The sequence below is a fragment of the Misgurnus anguillicaudatus genome, chromosome 3 (genome assembly GCF_027580225.2).
Source record: "Misgurnus anguillicaudatus chromosome 3, ASM2758022v2, whole genome shotgun sequence".
NCBI lineage: Eukaryota > Metazoa > Chordata > Actinopteri > Cypriniformes > Cobitidae > Misgurnus > Misgurnus anguillicaudatus.
This window is the reverse complement of record NC_073339.2, coordinates 40,821,565-40,843,489: the sequence shown is the minus strand read 5'-3', so window position 1 is coordinate 40,843,489 and position 21,925 is coordinate 40,821,565. Positions and strand designations below refer to the sequence as shown.

At 37.5% G+C, this 21,925-nt stretch overlaps 1 protein-coding gene across 3 annotated transcripts in view; it reads right to left on the bottom strand.

Annotated features, from left to right (window-relative positions):
* cacna1hb (calcium channel, voltage-dependent, T type, alpha 1H subunit b) overlaps positions 1 to 21,925 on the bottom strand; it is a 138,339-nt gene that overhangs the window by 24,512 nt on the left and 91,902 nt on the right. For all 3 annotated transcript variants that reach the window (XM_055205977.2, XM_055205976.2, XM_055205979.2), the window contains 11 exons: positions 21,286 to 21,441; positions 11,667 to 11,748; positions 11,413 to 11,585; positions 10,861 to 11,196; positions 7,328 to 7,428; positions 7,111 to 7,234; positions 6,410 to 6,478; positions 6,148 to 6,332; positions 4,283 to 4,409; positions 3,097 to 3,222; positions 557 to 646 (listed from right to left, as the gene is read on the bottom strand). In XM_055205977.2, the coding sequence (XP_055061952.2) occupies positions 557 to 646; positions 3,097 to 3,222; positions 4,283 to 4,409; positions 6,148 to 6,332; positions 6,410 to 6,478; positions 7,111 to 7,234; positions 7,328 to 7,428; positions 10,861 to 11,196; positions 11,413 to 11,585; positions 11,667 to 11,748; positions 21,286 to 21,441 (1,569 nt within the window). The remainder of the gene's footprint in view (positions 1 to 556; positions 647 to 3,096; positions 3,223 to 4,282; positions 4,410 to 6,147; positions 6,333 to 6,409; positions 6,479 to 7,110; positions 7,235 to 7,327; positions 7,429 to 10,860; positions 11,197 to 11,412; positions 11,586 to 11,666; positions 11,749 to 21,285; positions 21,442 to 21,925) is intronic.

The following is a 21,925-nucleotide window of genomic DNA, read 5'->3' as shown; positions in this document are numbered from 1 at the left end:
AAATTACACTTTCCCGTAAGTGCGAAACAGAGAAACGGTCTGGATGAAGAGAAAGCTTATCAGCAAGAAAGCACAGACAAGATTTATGAAAGGAAGCAATCGCACAAAGAAATGGAAACATCATATTTGTCTTATTGCACAAGCGACAAAATTGTATTTGTCACTGCACAAAGATGGGACATCGTAACGGATGCATTACAAAACGTCTGCTTTGTGTTATTGTATCTGGACTGTGTATGTGTGTGTATGAGACAGTGTGTAAGGTCTCTCTGTGGGATTAAATGATGAATGTTCTGTCTTTTCTGCTCAACTTGCTCATTTTAGTGTCCTCTCTCTCTCTCTCTCTCTCTCTCTCTCTCTCTCTCCACCCAATCCAAAGCTGAATTAATGAGACACTCACTTTACCTAAACCCTCCTGCTTCCTTTTGTGATTATGTCACTTCTGGGAAAAGCAGTAAACACTGTTCTCCCTGTTTCTTTTGTTAAACCGGACACCTCCAGAGAATCATTTTCACATTGTGCAGAGTTATCTGAATACATACACACACACACACACCTGATGGTCTACGGCCACTGCATCTAATCCGTCATACATGATGCTGACCCACCCATCCTTAGACGACAGGACAAACAATGACATAAGAGCCTGCGGAGCAACAACATCACAAGTAACATTAAACAAGGCATTTCACAGTTTTTCGTAAGGACTGGTGGGGTTTGACTTTTACTCAGCTGGTTATTAAAGGGATAGTTCACCCAAAATTGAAAATTCTGACATTGTTTACTCATAAACCTGTATGAGTTTCTTTCTTCTTTTAAACATATAGAATATCTACAAAAATATATTTTGGTAAATAATGGTAAGCACAAAGTTTATGGTACCCATCCAGTCAACTGTGTGGTTACCATCATTTAAAGTCAGCATCAAAAGAAGATATTTTGATAAATGATGATCAGCTTACAGTTTATGGTACCCATTGACTTCCAAAGTATTTGTTTTTCCTACTATGGAAGTCCTTGAGTACCCTCATCTGTGTAGTTACCATCAATTAAAATTACCATCAACAGAAGATATTTTGATAAATGATGGTAAGCATACAGTTGATGGTACCCATTGACTTCCAAAGTATTTGTTTGGAAGTCAGTGAGTACAGCCAACTGTGTGGTTACCATCATTTAAAGTTACAATCAAAAGAAGATATTTTGATAAATGATGGTAAGCATACAGTTGATGGTACCCATTGACTTCCAAAGTATTTGTTTTTCCTACTATGGAAGTCAGTGAGTACAGCCAACTGTGTAGTTACCATCATTTAAAGTTACCATCAAAAGAAGATATTTTGATAAATGATGGTAAGCATACAGTTGATGGTACCCATTGACTTCCAAAGTATTTGTTTTTCCTACTATGGAAGTCAGTGAGTACAGCCAACTGTGTGGTTACCATCATTTAAAGTTACCATCAAAAGAAGATATTTTGATAAATGATGGTAAGCATACAGTTGATGGTACCCATTGACTTCCAAAGTATTTGTTTTTCCTACTATGGAAGTCAGCGAGTACAGCCAACTGTGTGGTTACCATCATTTAAAGTTACCATCAAAAGAAGATATTTTGATAAATGATGGTAAGCATACAGTTGATGGTACCCATTGACTTCCAAAGTATTTGTTTTTCCTACTATGGAAGTCAGTGAGTACAGCCAACTGTGTGGTTACCATCATTTAAAGTTACCATCAAAAGAAGATATTTTGATAAATTATACGCTTACAGTTTATGGTACCCATTAACTTTCATAGTATTTTATGCTACTATGGAAGTCAGCGGATACAGTCAACTGTGTGGTTACCATCATTTAAAGTTACCATCAAAAGAACATATTTTAAAGGGACACTGCACTTTTTTTTAAAAAAAAATGCTAATTTTCCAGCTCCCCTAGAGTTAAACATTTGATTTTTACTGTTTCAGAATCCATTCAAGCGATCTCCGGGTCTGGCGGTACAACTTTTAGCATAGCTTAGCATAATCCATTGAATCTGATTAGACCATTAGCTTAGCGCATTTAAAAATATAACCAAAGAGTTTCGATATTTTTACTATTGAAAACTTGACCCTTCTGTAGTTACATTGTGTACCAAGACCGACGAAAAATTTAAAGTTGCGTTTTTTAGGCCGATATGACTAAGAACTATACTCTCATTTGGCGTAATAATCAAAGATTTTGCTCCCTTACCATGGCTGCAGCAGGCACAATAATATTATGCAGTGCCCGAAAATAGTCCCCTGCTATTGAAAGTTACCAAAGGGAACTACTTTCGGGCGCTGCGTAATATCATTGCGCCTCCTGCAGCCATGTTACTGCAGCAAAGTCCTTGATTATTACGCCAGAATGAGAGTATAGTCCTAGCCATATCTGCCTAGAAAATTGCAACTTTTAATTTCCGACGGTCTTAGTACACGATGTAACTACAGAAGAGTCTTAAATAGGAAAGTTTAAAAAGTGTTTTAAATAGGAAAAATATCGAAACTCTTTGTTTATTTTTTAGCGCGATGCTAATGGTCTAATCAGATTCAATGGACTATGCTAAGCTATGCTAAAAGTGGTACCGCCAGACCCGGAAATCAACTGAATGGATTCCAAAACTGTAAAAATCAAACGTTTAACTCTAGGGGAGCTGGAAAATGAGCATATTTTTTAAAAAAGTGGAGTGTCCCTTTAATAAATGATGGTAAGCTCACAGTTAATGGTACCCATTAACTTCCATAGTATTTGTTTTTCCTACAATAGAAGTTAGTGGGAACCATCAACAGTGTAGTTACCATCATTTAAAGTTACCATTAAAAGAAGATATTTTGATAAATGATGGTAAGCACACAGTTGACGGTACCCATTGACTTCCACAGTATTTGTTTATCCTACTATTGAAGTCAGTGGGTGCCGTCAACTGTGTGCTTAGCATCATTTATCTAAATATCTTCTTTTTTGTTCAACAGAATAAAGAAACTATTACAGGTTTAGATCAACATGAGGGCAAGTAAATGATAACAGAATTTTTTTTTTTTGGGCGAACTTGTCTATATGCAAGTGTGTCTTACCTGACCCAGGTTATCAAAGTTATACTTCCTGCGGACCCATTTATATTTAGCCTGAAGGCACCCCGATTTATTAGTGATATTTCTAGTGTCAAAGCCTTCACAGTGGTAAAACTTCCCCTTAAAAAGCTGAAACAGAAAGATCTTGCATTTAGTAGTTACCACCATAGATATGTATAAAGGCTAGATGGCTCGTCCGCGCTGCTGGCCAATGGAGTGCAACGTCCGCATTTTGGCGGCCATCTTAGGACAGGGCGCTCGCTCACTCGTAGCATTGAGTTTTAATGATGCAGGTACTTTTAAATGACCATAACTTGCTTAATTTTTTACAGATTTTCAAACGGTTTGGTTTGTTATAAACGTCAAAGATGTACCTATGACACTGCATACCTATACTAAAAATAAAAAATAAATTCATGAAACATGTTAAAGCATCCAGAATTATAGCCACGTTAATAACGTTTGTAAAAATCCAAACCGTTTGAAAATCGGTAGAAAATTGAGCCAGTTATGGTCATTTAAAAGTACCTGCACCATTAAACTCAATGCTACGAGTGAGCGAGCGCCCTGTCGTAAGATGGCCGCCAGGTGATGCCGTTAGGGACTCCGCCTTGAGCCATCTAGCCTTTATACATATCTATGGTTACCACACCATAAAAATCGCAAAAGATCAAACAGGGTTGATAGAAAGAAAAAGTGGTACACTTTATACACTTTATAATAAGAGTCTAGGAATCACAATGAACGAATACCTAAATTAATTCGTACTTAAATATGAAGTGAAGTTAAGGCATGTACTAATCAAAAAATAATGAAGAGGCATAACATGACTCATGACTCAACACATTAATTCATTGTTAATTAATACATTAACTAACAACTAAAAAACATGTTGTACTTAATGATGACTTAATGATTAGTACATGCTAAAGTGAAAATAAATGTACAGTATGTCTTAGTTCACCATGATTGATGGACCCTTATTATAAAGTGTAAGCAAAAAGGTGTTATTATTTAATTCTCCACATCACAAATATAAACCAGATTAAAAATAGGAAATATAAATAAAGAATTTCCCAAATGCCTGTACAAAAAAAAAAACGTGTAATGACATTGGACTAACAGACCTTCGAAGTAGACACTACCCTATGAAAATGAAATAAACAAAATTAACTGTAAGTGTTTGTACCTGAACTCCCAGAATGCCAAAGACAATGAAGAAAGCGCAACATATCAGCACAATATTTCCAATAGGGCGAAGAGATGTGATCAACGTTTCAACAACCAGCTTAAGTCCAGGCGCCCTGCTTATGACCCTGATAACAAACACACACACAAGGGAAAATTTAGTGTTGTGACAGTATCCTAGACTCAAGGTAAAACCATCCGACTAGAAAGTCACAGTTAATAAAAAATAGCTCAGTGCACGAGAAGCTGATACATGAGCTCTAGTGTTATCCTTGAACTAAAACGCTTAGTCTGCATAGCAGAAAATATCACTCTTTATTAGTTACACAATGTTATGCCCATCTTGTACAATTTCTGTACTCTAATATTTCAGATTAACATGATTTCAGCACCATGGACAGCAACATTAACCCTTATGTGTTGTTGGAGCCATTTTTGTTATTTTTTTAGTCTTAATTTGGCCACAACTTTCTCTGTGTTTCAGCAAATGGAATTATTTTTGGTGACAAATCCTATATTTACACATATTTTAAGAAAATGCTTCGAAATTTTTCAAAAACGTAACAATATATCGTGGGCAAATTTATTACCCACGGTGTTGTTAGAGGCCAAAATGGCCACTAAATTAAAGTGATTAAAATGGCCAGTAAAAAGTGATTTTGTGTTTTTTTTTCTCAAATCAGTGGCATCACTTATGAGCTTGGCAATTAAAGAGTTAAAATAATGACATTTTTGGAAACATTTGGTAGTTTTGATCAGTACTGAGGATGATTAACAGATTTATGCAAAGAAAATAAATAAATAAATAAATAAATAAAAATATTAATCTGATACATTTTTACGGCCGTTTAATTTAGTGGCCAATTTTGGCCACTAACAACACAAAAGGGTAGTAAATTGGAACAAGGCACAAGGGTTAAAATGTTAAAATGTTAGGCTTTTAATAGTAGGGCTGCATCCGAAACCGAAGGGAGCTGACTTGTTGCCTTGCTGCCTCATTAAGCAATGAAGACTTTGGTGGCATGAAGGCAACTCCGGGAAACGCGTTTGGACAACCTTCATAGGCAGCATAATGCAATTCTGTTTGAAATATAAACAGAGAGTGCCTTTGTGATAACTAATCAAATATTTGAAATACTAATTTCTCCCTAGAAATAAAATTAACCTTTTCCCCGCCAGCATTTAAAAAAAAGTTGCCAGCCAGCTTCAGCATTTTCCATGATTTCCATAAAAGTTTAATGCCTTCCAGAAAATGATCTCCTTTAAATATTTAAACATAAATTATATCAAATGACAGGACAGATCCTCTGCTTTCAAACAAACAAATAAAAAAAAGTTTCATTCTACATTCATTCGTTCCCTTTTTATTACCTCTGAAATATGGGTAGGTTTCTTCAAAAACACCAAATTTTGAGCAAAAAGCTGAGATAATAAATTTTTTGGGAAGGACTTTTGATAGAGATCAGATTCAAAGCGATCATCAAAACATTCACGGACATACAGCTGTTTGCCCTAGGGCGATACTTCCGGGTATTATAAGTTGCGGAAGGACCACCTGGTGGATAATACTGGTATTTCAGATTGCTGGAAATATTCGTCATTGACAGGGAAGCGTTTTTTCTTAATTGACAAATTAATTCGCCAATGGCGGTCAAAGACTTAAAATATGTAAAAAGGGAGAACATTACTTTATTTACTCTAACTTTCGGATCCAGCCTCTTTAATTTTTTCGAACTCAACGAGGCTGGACCAATCACATTCCCCGCACACACACACACACACATAAAATTGTGTGACAAGATGAGTGTCTATCTCTGTAGGAACATCAGAACAAACTAAATGTGCTTTAAACACACGCAGTCTTACCTGAGAGGTCTCAGTGTCCTGAGCAGTCGAAGAACTCTCAAGATTCCCAGGATTCTGTTCCCACCAGAGGAGGCGAGAGACACCAAGATGTCCACCATCGACACGAACACCAGGAAACCATCTAGAACGTTCCAACTGCTCTTCAGGTATGAGCCTGGCCCAGCATACATCCCAAGAGAAACCACCTGCAGCAGCATCAATGTTACCAGCACAGTCATTTTAATCATGTTATCGAAGATAAAGTTACTCAATTCAACAATACCTTCACAGTCATCTCGGCTACGAAGATCAGAGTGAAGATGTAGTTGGAAACTTTAAGAAAAACACGCTCCTGTAAAATTAATATATGAATAAAAAAATGAATATATTAATAAACATTATAGAAAATTATGCAGCACATGTAAATCCAATAAATCAGGAACAGTAAAGAGAGGAACATTCATTTTTTTTTTGAATAATTCAACGCCCTCAATTATTCCTTACATGTAAAAAAGCCATTATTTTAAGTAATACAATTAATTATTTACTAAACACAAGTGTCTATTAAATAATGCTGTTAATTGAGTAAAAAAATATATATATATATATATATATATATATATATATATATATATATATATATATATATATATATATATATATATATATATATATATATATATATATATATATATATTCATAATATTTGTAGCAATAGACAACAATACATTCAAAATTATTGTTATTTTAATGCCAAAAAAATATTAGGATATTAAGTAAAGAGCATGTTCCTTGAATATATTTAGAAAATTTCCTACTTTAAATATATGCATAAATATATACATACTGTATCTAATTTAATAAATGCATAACATGCGTATGTTTATAAGCTACTATGACCGTAGCATTGACATATTTTTTATGCTTTTTTTTTTTTTTAGACCGAATGATAGCTATAGAATGAGTTTGCGTGATTGTAATTACTGTGCTGTCAGGCTGGATGTCTGGTCTCTCTAGAGCGATTGTGATACAGTTGAAGAAGATGAAGAACAGGACAATATGATCAAACATCTTATGAGTGATGATCTTCTGACAGCGAACACGAAACCTGCACAGAGAGAGAGACAGACATTAAAATGTGCAAGCACAGCATTTATTATTGCACGTGTATTGATTATGACTCCTATGTGTTTATACTCACTTATTTTGAGGGGAAAAGAGATAAAAGGACCAATCCTCATGATCTCTACACCACTGAGGTTTATATGGCTCCAACAATCTCTTCACAATCAAACACCAACTCTAAATAAATGACACACAGACACTTTTTTTTATAAGGGAGATCTATTTGCAATGAATTTGATTACTTAAACAATGTAACTTATAAAAACATGTAAATGTAAAATTTACAGCAGTTTATAGAATAATCTGGTTTAACATCATAACAGCCTTATTATATTCTGCGCAAGTGTGAATTACCTAATTTTGAAAAGTCCCATCTGTGTTTCATTTATAAAATACATTTGCCATTTCAAAGATCTCTCAGATAAAGTAGCTGCAGCATGTCTTCATGAAGCTTCTGGTAATTTCAGTTTTAACCGCAGGTCAGATTTGTACGTTTCTTATACAGTATAGATTTTCGATATGACACAAGAGGAAGCTCACACTTAAAATCTCTCATCCGATGCCAATAAATACGATATGGCCACATGTCGGTTTGGTTATTCAGTCTGGTAAATAATATATATATTAGTCTGTGTATGACAATGACTGTTTACATGCACAGAATAAGCGGATAACTATCAAAAATCTGCTTATTATAAAACAATGCAAATCAATTATTATTGCAAATCAATAAACCGGCTATGCAGACAACTGCATTTACATGGGACTTGGAGATTTGTCAGGTTTCTCGCAGTTAGTGACGTCATCGCCTACTGTATAGTTAAGCAATATCGCTCGAGTAGGAGTGTGATATAGCTCTATATCATCACGGCTGTGATTAGGCCAGAGGCACGAGGCCGCAGGCCGAGTGCCGGAGGCAATCACAGCCGTGATGATATAGAGCTATATCACACGACTCCGAGAGCGATATTGCTTTTATACAACAGTTCGACGGCACACGTTTGAAAAACGAAAACTAGAAAACAACAATGGAGTTATTTTAAAAGCCTCTTTGTTTGAGAACTACTTCTTCCGCCACGGATTTGAGGGCGGCCAGAATGACAGGTAAAACTTTCGGCTGCTTTGAAGCTCATAACAACTCAATGGACGGAAAAGCCGTTTCTTTATATTACCGTTTCTTGGTCACAAAGTGTAGTTTTAAGATTAGTTCAGTCGAGAATGTATCTGTATATATATTTAAATCTGCAGTCGATTAGTAAAGATAGCGCCTGTTTGAACGTTTGCTTAGTGAGATTCGGTACGAATGAGAACCAAAGCATGAGCGGACGTCAGTGTTCACTCGCCCCGCTGAACACCGGCCACTCTGGGCTACATCTCTGAAAGGGATTCCCCGGCTCTCATGTTGGCCTTGTTTGTTTATGATCGTCAAAATGAGATCAAATCAGCAGTATTTGGTGTCATGATCAAACTAGTACTTGTTTTTTTATTCATATTTAGTGTCTTTTGTGTTTGTTATTGTTTTGGCGCGAGGTAAAAGTTAATAAAACTATACTTATATAATGTTACTATTGCTTTCTCATTTATTCTTAACGCGATACGAGCACTCGATTATTATTATTATTAAACTTTGTTCTTGTCAGTACTATACAAAACGGTTTTTTATAAGTGTCAGAGAGATGTTTTTGCATGCTGCTTATAAATATACCAGTGGCGATATCTCATAACATGTTTTAATAGTCACGTCACGATAAAGTAAATGATCAATGTACACATTTAAAAGCTGCGGGGCTTACCTGCAGTTCCACGGTGTTTTCGCGTTCTGATAAAAGATATAGCTCCAGAAAAAAACGAGTGTTTATATTCCTCTTTCCAAGTGTTAATCGTCCACACGATGTGACAAGACATTTCTCCCATTAACTTTAACGTAAAATACAAGAGCGCTGATCTTTGAAGGAATAATAACTTCCGATTGGGGATTCACAGACTGATTTATGAGCTAGTAAACTAATGAGACGCACGGAGAGTGATTCAAACAGCGCGTCTGTGTTTTTCCATTCAGAGATGAGCCTGCTTAGGACCTCCATTCACTAGGTGGCGGAATAATACGAAAGGTGAAGCGGTTACAGTGCCGTTATCAGTACAATATCGTATAGCTCTTAGCCAATCAGATTCGAGAACCAGAAAGAACTGTTGTATAATACATAATAGTCATTCAAAAAGCCGATGGCATATCTGTCTTAAGCTATATTGTTTTATCTCTTATCTCTTGTCTCCAGAACCTGTAAATATAACATCCGTTTTTATTTTTGCAGTTTCTCTGCCAACTGCTTTAGAAGGCCCTGGCAGACATTTTTATGCAATGCGACTTATAGTGCATTACAAGGTAGGGTTGCGCGGGGCAAAAACTAACGCGGGGTTAGTTGTAACACAGACTTTTAACATTGTTGCACAAGGTTGAGCGTTTTGGTTTTCCGGTATTTTTTCATGCTGCCAAAAGAGGTCTTCGCAAATTATTGGAAATGTATCATGTTTTTCCAGAGAGTTATTGATGAACGAGTGTTTTGGTGGCATGTACTGTAAGTATTTCTTATATGTTTTTCGGTTTCTAAGTTGGGTGTGTAAGATACCAAATCCAATGTTATGTCATCTTAATCAGTGTCTTGTTGACTAAAACATAGCATCGTTTTGAAATATGTCTGAAGCTCTTATAGCAACTTTTTTGGTGGGCTTGAAAATATTTCGACCCAGCGGGGTTAATTGTAACGCTGTGTTACAACTAACCCCTCAGCACTTATGATATGAAAACTGCTAATGTTAGCGTAATTCTTGCCGTAGTTTTAAATAGGCTACACACGAATGATTGCTGGCTGCCATCAAAATAAATGTGCCTGTCTTATTAAAAATCGTGTGTCAATTTTTTTGCTCATATCTTTAATATTGATTGAATAAGGTCACATCAAAGATTGAAATCATAATGAAATGAATGGCTAAAATCAGACTTTGATGCTCAATGTCTCAGAATTTGATTTTGAAACTGTAGTATTGTTATTACAGACTGGGTCATGTATAAAAAAAAAATGTTTTGTCATAATTGTGCTACTTTTTCTCACATAGACATTTGTATCCATTTATAATTGAACTATTGTTAGAAAAGGGCTGGATGAATGAATACAGTGTGGATACCTGTCTATTATAGACAGATATATAAACAATATCCACTTCAATAGACAAAATAGTATTGAAATATTTGCCTGCAAACTTAATTTTTAGCAAGTGTTACAACTCCCTGCCTGTTACTATTAACCCCACCTATGGGGTAAGTTGTAACGTTTACACTTCTGTCACGTTTGGTGTAATTGTCCAAGAATGGTAAGTAATAGAAACAAACTTCAAATGTTCATTTGTAGCACGGATGTGTGTGTTGCTTGAGTAAAAATATAATTAATCAAACTCAAATATTTTTTGAATGATTGAGCCAAAACGCATTAGCTTGTCCCCTATACATTTTTTATCAGTATGTGTCCTTGATCTTTTGCGCTGCTAATGCAATACTTCTAAAAATCTATATCAGTCGATCACTAAAAAGACTTTTTAAAGACAAGGTCCCACCTCCTCAAAGTCCTCATCATCTGCCCCTTGTGTGGATGGTAATTCTGGGTGTGTGACATTTGGAGAGGATGGATATCCTACATCTAATCTCCCATTACATTCCATATATGGGCGTGGAACCTGCAGGAGGTCCAAATCAAACGACCCCATACATGAGACTCCGCCCAGACTGCCAGTCCTGCTGGATTTCCCGTCATCCGATTGGTTGTCATCCATGCTGTCATGTCCTGTCCCTGAAAGCAGCGACTCGCGCTCCCCTGACTGCACACGTCTGATCAGACTGGGGGCGTGGCCGAGACTGTTCCAACTGGAGCGACGACTTCCCCAAAGACTCGACTACAACAGATAAACAATACTGTAGTTGACCATAACAGTATGCAATGAATGGTTAAAATGAACGATTACAGTAATAGCAACATCTTGAAAGGCCAATGTACATTTGCATTTGTAAAAACGGCATTGATGGGTCCATTGCATTTATAAAACAGCAACAACATTGAACAACATATGGTGTTTTAAAGCTTTTTAAAGTACAACCCTTAAGAAAATTACCAGGGATCTCTGGTCATGGGGTTCGGTGGAGGTATTGCTGTTGCGACGTGATTGGCTGTAGACGTGTGACACTTCGGTTCTGGGCGTGGCATTGCTGTGAGGCGGCATGGATGCTCGGGGTTCCAGGTGTCCGTTTGAGATGGGCATTAATGTCTGCATTTTCAATTCTGATCCTAATATCAAAGAGATCAAACATCAAATAGGAAAATACACACATAATCATTGCACACATGCACATACGTACACGCACGCACCTGAGTTCAGCAGTTCTCTCAGTTTGTCCTCATCATCATAGTCAGAAGACATATCATCAGCATCTGACCTGCTGGCATCACCCTGAGGGGGAGAGAGAGAGAGAGAGAGAGAGAGAGAGAGAGAGAGAGAGAGAGAGAGAGAGAGAGAGAGAGAGAGAGAGAGAGAGAGAGAGAGAGAGAGAGAGAGAGAGAGAGAGAGAGAGATGACATTTAGAAAACTAAAATTCTGAATTCATAATAATGAATGATTATGTTTACACAAGCACGTAAACAACACAAAGGCCAGAAGAAAAGAAAGTTGATCAAATACAATTATATTTGATCTTTCAAGGGTTTCTAACTCTCTGCCTTGTAATCTTATGGTTAGTTAACCTGTTTTATATATCATTTCTCATATTGGCCCTGTCCTATATCAACTGAATATTACCTGCTACATGCATCTGTGCTTTTAAATTCAACCTGAAATGGCTTACACAATCCATTTCACATTTCATATTGTAATATATTTCGGAGTAAGAAAGGATATTCAGTATGACAATTGGACAGGGCCGGAGTGGGACTCATTTTCAGCCCTGGAGTTTCATGCCCTAGACCGGCCCACTTTAGTTCACGACTGACTATTAAAATAATATCTTTAAACCCTCAGTACTATAAGTCTGCAGTAGTGCGCTGCTCTCTGCAGCCTTGCAATTCACTGTATTTTTCAAATCATATTCCGTGCAAATGGAGTAAACAATTATAATTTTGGCCATAATCATGCAGCCCTACTATAAGACCATAATATTACTAAAGTAAACTTATTCAAAAACTAAAGGAAACAAATGTGTTTGTGTTTTCCTCTATATTTCTATTTCTAAAAAATGGTGAGTCTTGAGATTAACTTTTGGGTTGATAACGTTTGGAAACCCCTGATATACAATACACAAGCAAGATTTATCAAGTATGCATTGGAAACAAATGGAAAAAATCTGTATCTTTTTTAGTAGTTAGATCATGTCTATTGCTAAATAATGTAGGCCTACATTGTGTTAAAAAAAAGAAAACATCATGGATATACTTTTGAAACTAGTTTTTTTCAAATAAACTAATGAGTTTTGCATCAAATAGATTTTTGTTCCTTTTGCAATAAACGATGAATAATGACTATTCAATTCATCTATGACTTGGATAAAAAAAATACGTTTTGTAAATTCTTTTCCTTTTAGAGGCCAGCCCGTTTGTATTAAGACGCGCTCAAGTTTATTTAAAATATAATAGACGCGCGGCCGGCAAGCGCACTCAAAAGACGCGCTCAAGTTCATTTAAAATATAGACGCGCGGCCGGCAAGCGCACTCAAAAGACGCGCTCAAGTTTATTTTAAATATAGATGCGCGGCCGGCGAGCGCACTCAAAATAGGCGCTCAAGTTTATTTAAAATATAATAGACGCGCGGCCGGCAAGCGCACTCAAAAGACGCGCTCAAGTTCATTTAAAATATAGACGCGCGGCCGGCAAGCGCACTCAAAAGACGCGCTCAAGTTTATTTTAAATATAGACGCGCGGCCGGTAAGCGCACTCAATATAGACGCGTCTGAAACAAAACTCGTGTTCAAGTAAGCGCTTTGAAAACCAGAAGACAGCGGCACGTCCTGCGTTTCCCATGCGTTTAAGATGTCAATGACTAATGCAAGAATTCTTCCAATAAGTGGTCGGGACTCGGGACACAATCAACTTGTGCATAAAGCGGCGGGAACATCTCTCACCCGCAAATACGCGTCATCCCGGTGTCATGACAACACCGGCCCTCGTGGCCAAAAAAAACAGACCGGCCCACCGGGAATCCTCCCGGTTTTCCCTATGGCCAATCCGGGCCTGCAATTGGATATTGGTACATAGCAGGTTATTACATTATACAATCTGGACATTATGTATGTTAACCATGCAAACAAAAAAATGCTGGGTTATTTTCAACCCAGCGTTGGGTCAAATAGGGACGAATTCAGTTGTTGGGTTAAATTAACCCAGGAACGTTGTTTATATTTAAACCAACAATGGGTTAAAATACCCATTACCCAGTATAAGATGTAGTTTAAGATGTAGTTCTGTAGGCCTAGTCTGGTATTTTTATAAACATTTGGTAACACTTTACTTAAAGGGGCGTGCATAACTGTGGGTTCACACCGCCACCGGCAAAAGCGTCAAAGTGACCGGAAGTAATTAATTTTCAATGAAAGCCATGCAGCAGCGAGCAGCAGCGCGGCGCCTCAAGGACGGTGTGGGCGTCGAGAAGAGATGAAATCAGCTCAACTTTATGGTAATGAGCTACGACGCGGTTCGGTGGCAACCAATCAGAAGGTGGAAACGTTCGGCTGCAACCAATCGGAATGCGGAGAATGTATTCGCGCATCAGCGTCCACTACACTTTTACTATAGCGTCATTGACTGGGCAGTTCAGACCGCCACAGGCGAGAGCATTAAGAAACGCTCTGGCTGCCCAGTCAACGATGCTATAGCAAAAGTGTAGTGGACGCTGACTTCTCTCAAGCGGAAGTGTCCGCCTTCCGATTGGTTGCCACTGAACGTTTCCGCCTTCCGATTGGTTGTCGCCGAACCGCGTCATAGCTCATTACAATGAAGTTGAGCTGATTTCAACTCTCCTTGAAGCTCACTGCTGCTCGCCGGAGCTTGCCGCCAGCCCCATTGAAAATGAATGCCTTCCGGCTACTTTGACGCTCTCGCCGGTGGCGGTGTGAACCCACAGTAAAATGACACTTTTATAATCATGACATGACACGTGTAATGAACATAAAGGAGAATTTATGCACATTCATGACAACTGTCATTAGGTGTCATTTGCTCAATTATGTCATTTTTAATGCGAAGATGACATTGTTTGAGAGATGTCTTTGTTATGACAACTTGACATAAACCAATACACAACTTGTCAACTTAAAAATCATTGAGCAAATGAGACTTAGGGGTGGTTTCCCGGACAGGGATTAGACTAGTCCTACAGTAGACTAAAATAAATATAAGAGCTGTCCAAACTGAAAACAACTTGCACTGACATATCATAAAATACATCAGTGCCCTTTGTTTTGCCTTAAAATTCACATAGGTAATGTTTTTAGTAAGGCATGTTTTTTAAAACTAGTTATATTACCTAATTAAACTAAGGCCTAGTACTGACTTAAGCTAATACCTGTCCAGGAAACCACCCCATAACGACAGTTGGTAAACATGCATAAAAAATCTCCTTCATGTTCATGACAAGTGTCATGTCAGTCTTATGAACACCCCTTTAAGTAAATTGTTACCAAACATTTTATAAATATTTTGAGAAAAGTTTTTCCTCTTTTGTTAAAAACAAAATGTCGCCCACACAAACATAGTTTTTAAAACATCTCTGTCTGCAAAAAAACGCCAAAATACGCTACGAAGCGATTTTACTTGAAAATGTGTTTTTTTAAATGATTATTGTTTTTATGTAAATCCAACTGCAAAACAATCCTAATGTTTTCCAGTGGCGGCGACCGGTGACTTCTTTTTTCGAGGGCGCTCGATGCGAAGTTCGTCACAACATGTATGTAGCCCGTCAGGTGTGTGGTTCCTTTTTTCAAAATATGTCACGAGCCGCCACTGTTGTTTCAGTGTAGGAGCATAAATAGTAGCTTTCAGGCTGCAGTTCACTTAATGGCCACCGGTGTCGCTAATAACAATGGTTTGAAAACTTTGGTTGATTTAACGAACAACATAAAGGCATGAGATCTGTGTTTTTTCCATAGACTGTAAAAAATATGAACCAGTGGCGGCTGCTGACTTCTTTTTTTGAGGGTGCTCGATGCGAAGTTCGTCACAACATGTATGTAGCCCGTCATGTGTGTGGTTCGTCATTTCAAAATATGTGTTCTGCGCGTCGACTGATCCTATGTGCATCACGTGTCTTGTCAAAATAAGTGCCAGCTGCAGACGCGTCTAAAAGATTTATGGTAAAAGAGATGCTCGCGTTTGCCAGATACTCACATAATCTCATGCGTTATCAAAGTTTACTGTTAAGGGAGTGTCTTGCGTGAATTTTGTGAACGTGAGCGTATCTTTTATCATAAACGGTTTTGACACGTGTGCAGCAGGCACTTATTTTGACAAGACACATGATGCACACAGGATCCACACACACGACACTCCGAACTCTTATTTTAAAATAGCGCCCCTCGGATGACCAGTCACGAGCCGCCACTGTTGTTTTCAGTGCAGGAGCATGAATAGTAGCTTCCTGGCTGCAGTTCACTTAATGGCCACCGGTGTCGCTAATAACAATCATTTTTTAATTCAACACATTGCTCAGTTAATCCTGATTCGAGTGGTTTTCCCTAACAAGTCAGATAAAAAAGAACTTTTCAACACAGAAAACTTTGGCTGATTTCACAAACAACATGAAGGCATGAGATCTGTGTTTTTTCCATAGACTGTAAAAAATATGGACCAGTGGCGGCCTTTTTTCGAGGGCGCTCGATGCGAAGTTCGTCACAACATGTATGTAGCCCGTCATGTGTGTGGTTCCTTATTTCAAAATCTTGTCAGCGCGTCACAGGCATCACTCGCAGATAACTGAAAATGGGTAAAGAGGAGGGTTGCTGAAACCACGCCTGCCTACCTCGACGGTAGTGACAGCAGCGGCAGTTCACCTGTCACTCAAGTGGCCACGCCCTTAATTATGCAGAACAGATAAGTTACATATATTCACCCCCCTCTTAGTTGTCATGAAGGGCAAAATTAGCTATATAGACCAAAAACACCTTTTGTACCAGGCTGTGAACATATTTATTTGGGCCTTTTTGCATGGGGTGCCCCTTAGTTTTTTCCTTCTTTGTTTTCGGAAACAGGGGAAGCTCACTCACATGCTATTTTGTGTTCGGACTCGCTGTGATTTGTGATCGACTGCATCACAAACTCCTTATTTTCATATTTGTTACAAAATTGGTGGTTATATCAAGCTGTGTCATGTGTGGTTAGAACACAGTGTCATACTCGAAAACCTATTTTTAATATGTCAACAGAACAAGAGCGGAATAAATGAAATGCGAATTACCAACATTCAGCAAAGCAACAAAAAGAAGTGCGTGTGCGTGCATTCATGTATTGTGTCCGGTGTCCTTGCGTGTGATATCACCTTACAGACAAAAGAGAGACGGAGATAAAAAGATGGAGGAAAAAGGAGAGGCAGAATGATTTGACGGAAGCGTTTTCCTATCAAACAAATCATCGCACCAGCTGCGGCCGACAAACGTGTATATATACACTACAGATGAGTCTAATCTACATGAAAATTACACACACTAACCAAACTAACACACAATCAATCTCTTTGATGTCACATCGAACCACAAAGAGACACGAGAACGTGCTATTCTTCATTTACGTGTTCCCTAAAGGAAATCCCTTTTTTTCGTGCCATGCATCATGGTTATAGTGCTGTACAGAGCTATAATTGTGTTACAGTGCCATCGTTTCGGTTCTCTGATAGCATCTTACTCCTACAGTAACATGAACATTTCCCTCTGGATAACTCAATTAAATGCAATATGGCCACGTCTTGTAGAAAATTTGCGCCAAGTTGGTTTTAGCAAGCTGATGGTTATTCACCCTCATATCATTTAAAACCTCAATGTCTTTCTTTGTTTTGCAGAACCCAAATGCAGATTTTTATAAAGTGTTGATTTGTGTTTTGAGTCTTTTGGTTCCTATGTAATGACAAAGTTTTAGTTTTTGGGTGAACTACTCGTTTAAAGGAATATTAAATTTTCTTAAAAGAAAAGTCCGGATAATTTACTCACCACCATGTCATCCAAAATGTTGATGTTTTTCTTTGTTCAGTCGAGAAGAAATTATGTTTTTTGAGGAAAACATTGCAGGATTTTTTCTCATTTTAATGGACTTGAATAGACACCAACAATTAAAGCTTAACTCAACATGTAACAGTTTTTTTCAACGGAGTTTCAAAGGACTATAAACAATCCTAAATGAGGCATAAGGGTCTTATCTAGCAAAACGATTGTCATTTTTCACAAGAAAAATATACACTTTTGAACCACAACTTCTCGTCAAGATCCGATCCAGCGCGACCTAACGTAAATGCGTAGTGACGTAGGGAGGTCACGTGTTACATATATAAAACGAACATTTACGGACCATTGTAAACAATAAACTGACACAAAGACATTAATTAGTATCAGTTGACATACAACAACGTAGGAACGGTGCTCTTTCAACACACTTGTAAACACTGGGGCGGAGTTTCGCGTTCGTCTTCTGTGACCTCTTGACGTCATGATGTATTGCGTGGGGTCAAGCTGGCGCATCACGACCGGATCTAGAGGAGAAGTTGTGCTTTAAAAGTGTATATTTGTTATTTTTATTGTCAAAAATGACATTCGTTTTGCTAGATAAGACCCATATGCCTCGTTTGGGATCGTTTATAGTTCTTTGAAACTGAAAAAAAACTGTTACATGTTGAGTTAAGTGTTAATTGTTGGTGTCTATTAAAGTCCATTAAAATGAGAAAAATCCTGCAATGTTTTCCTCAAAAAACATCAACAAGAAAGACATCAACATTTTGGATGACATGGTGATGAGTAAATTATCTGGATTTTTCTTTTAAGAAAATTGAATATTCCTTTAAGGTCAATGCAAGTTACAATAAACAAAATTTCTTTTTTTAGATTTAGTGTTTTCTACATAAAATCAGCCAACATTCAGTAAATATAACTATGATATATTTAATATTAACTGCATACAGTCATATCAAAGACTGAAATCATAGTGAAATTAATGGTTGAAATCAAACTTTAATGCCCCTAATCACATAATTTACTTCGAGACTACCCTGTATTTCACAGTCAAGGTCGCATTTATCAAACCTACAGGCATTTATTTCAAAGTAAGGGAGGCACTCTTTCCAAACAAAAGCATCACACTACAAACCCCACCAAATAAATGCTGGGTCATTTTAAACCCAGCATAGGTTAAATAAAGGGTCTCATAAATTAATATAAATTTAAACCACATTTTTAAAACGTATTACATTTTTAGATTGTTAATATAAAATAATAGATATACAAATTAAAAATTAAGATTAGAATTTGTCAAACATCGCAGAACATTTAGTTAATAGGTAAACTACACCTGTGCTTGTGAGTTATCTCGTCAATTAAGAGAAAACATTTGCATGACAAAACGTGTTCCTGATGAGGTTTTATGTTAATCTCTAATACAGCGATTATCCACTCGATGGCGCAATTACAGAATTTATAAAAAAACTGAAGAAAAAATGATTTACTAATTTTAAACTTTGTGTATGTTTTGATAATCGTTCTGAATCTGATCTCTAACAAAATTCCTTCACAAAAATGCAATTATTTTAGCTTTTTGTAAAAAAAATATTTTAAAAGAAAAATGCCCATATTTAAGAGTTTATAAGCAGAGAAAAAAATATAGATATGATGAAAAAAAATTTCCCGTTTTGTTTGTTTGTTTATTGTTTGTTTGAAAGTAGAGGGTCTGTTCTTTCATTTGATATATTTGTATGTTTATATATTTTTGGAAGAAAATTTTCCTGGAAGGCATTTTGTGAAACTTTTGTGAAAATCACAAAAAAAAATGCTGGCAGGCAACTTTAAAAAAAAAAGGCTGGCGGGGAATGAGTTAAAAATGGGCCAGTTGGTAAGTTTGTAAAAAGAAAATGTTTTTTTCTGAGAAAAGAGGAACGATTTTATACATTAAATTTAATTATATGTAACTTACAGTACGTGACCAAATCTGCTACTATACTCTATACACAGGGTTCCCTCACCTTAGTTAACTTCAAATTCAAAAACCTTTCAAGGACTTTCCTAGCCTGGGTGCCAGGCGATCTTAGCCCCGCCCACAAGATTTTGAGAACGGGAAGATCGGTCTGGGGTTTCTGCGTTGAGGAGCAACTATGCTAGACCCAAAGCTGGTCGAACCAATCAAATTGTCAGGGCGGGCTTTATACGATGATGGACAGAAACTCAACAGTAACATAATGAACCACATCACCAAAGAGCGCGTGCGTTGAATCTGTTTACAACGAAATGGCTGCCGCTGTAGAATTCAGATGTGTGGATTCTGACATTGAGTCTGTTCTAAAGGATATCGACAGAGCATTGATTTTAAAAGAGGAACAGAGAAACGCGAGCAAGGCATTTGTTGATGTTTTTGCCGTCCTTCCTACGGGATTCGGCAAAAGTTGGTCGCAACTGAAATGGGTATCACGGCGATGCAACTCGGCGTGCATGACGAGATGGATATAATTAGCGGTCGTTGCCAGCTTTTTTTCGGAAGCCCGGAATCGTGGTTGCTGAATAAGTGGAGGGACATGCTAGGCTCCAATATTTTCAAGCGAATGTAATGGGTATCGTCGTGGATGAAGTTCACCTAACGTACAAATGGTAAGAGATACAGGTAGTCTGACTGTATGACTTAGTAAATACTTAATGTTGTGATATAAACGATATGTTGTAAACATAGTAGGTGTTGATGTACATTCGCTAACTCAGACTTAGTATAATCACAATGTTAGTGTCATTGTAGCGAAATAACTAGCAGTTCGGTCAGGCTGCAAAAGACGTAATTTCAACATACGTCTCACACCCCGTTGCTCTGATTGGTCGTAGGTCTATCCAATTGAGTGCAGAGGCATTTTTCGGTTGAGACACGCCTCATAATTATAGCTCAATGGAGCGGTATCAGACTCAAATTCTGACTAGAATTGAGTATGACAACGTCAGGCTAGGACTTTCCAGGTCCATACCCTCAAATTCAAGGACTAAATGTGGGGACACATTTCAAGTGAGAGCAAGGTTCCATTGCGTTACCTTTTAAGATACATTGTTACAGTTCCCTTTCGAGGGAACTCGCGCTGCGTCACTGCGGTGACACTTTGAGGACGCCTCCAAGAGTAAGTGCATCTGAATGTGTATATCAAATTCAACCAATGGTGAGGCTTAACGACAAAGACAGGGTGACGCGAGAGCCAGGAAGTATATCGCTATCTGAAATATTGCCAAAGACAGCATTACAGGGATGCATGAAGTATGGCAAAGGAGACGCAGTGCCTCGTTCCCTTCTCAGGGAACAACAGTTACATACGTAACAGGAGACGTTTTCATGTGTCTAACACAACTATGCAAAAAAGCATTTTGGTATATGAATCAACATTCGCATACAGAAGATATAAGCATTTAAAGTGAACAATTTAGGATGTGTGCTTAAAAAGTCTAGAATTTTTCTGATATTATCCTACACTACACAAGGAATAATGTTTTTTTTTTCAGAAAATGTCTTGCATAAAATAGATTCAAGCACTTTCAATTACCTGTATCTATGTATGTATATTTTCAAAAACTTCCCAGGGCCTTGAATCCCCCCCCCCCATATTCACGTCTACCATCTCATTAATGCATATTTATTGTAAAGATCTCTGCAGCAATGCAATATTGTGAACATCCTTATAGAAATAAACTTAAAGTAAACAATCATTGATGACACAATCTGGTATTGACACTCATTTTCATCTGTACAGCACTGTTGATAAAGATGTTCCTCTTTCTGACTTCTTACCTCAGCCTGGAAGCCTTCTACTAAGATGGCAACCAATAAATTGAAGAGGACATAATTCCCAAAAGTCATCAGGGCTACGAAGTACAGAGCCGCCCATGGAGAGGTGGAGGCCATGCCGTTATACAGAACCACATTCCAGTCCTCCTGGGTCAGGATCTGTAAAGAGACACAGTACAGACACATTGCTGATGATGGGTTTCTGCTTTTTCTCACTCGCAGAACTTGTCTTACTTGTTTCGTAGAAAAACATCTTGTACATCTTAACAATACATTGTGAATGGGAAAACTGCAGCAGCCATTAAGTATTTATTTAGCTTAAAGAGCCACTATTATCCGATTAACAATTTTACATTTCCTTTGGTGGGCAAGTGTGTTAGTACATGTTTAAACATCTGCAAAGTTACAAATCCCAAAGTATACAATGATGCGAGTTATCGTCTCCAACTGAAATCTCTTTTCTTGGACTACAATAAATACAAGGATTATAGGAAATAGTTAACTTCCTCGGCCTGTTGATGTGGACACTACAGTCATTATCATAATTCTGCCTGCTTCTGACTCACAGCCTGTAAGTATCTTGGTCATCTGCATTTTATGGATCAGATTCGGGCTTGTATTGATAAGGTAGTAAAGCTTCTGT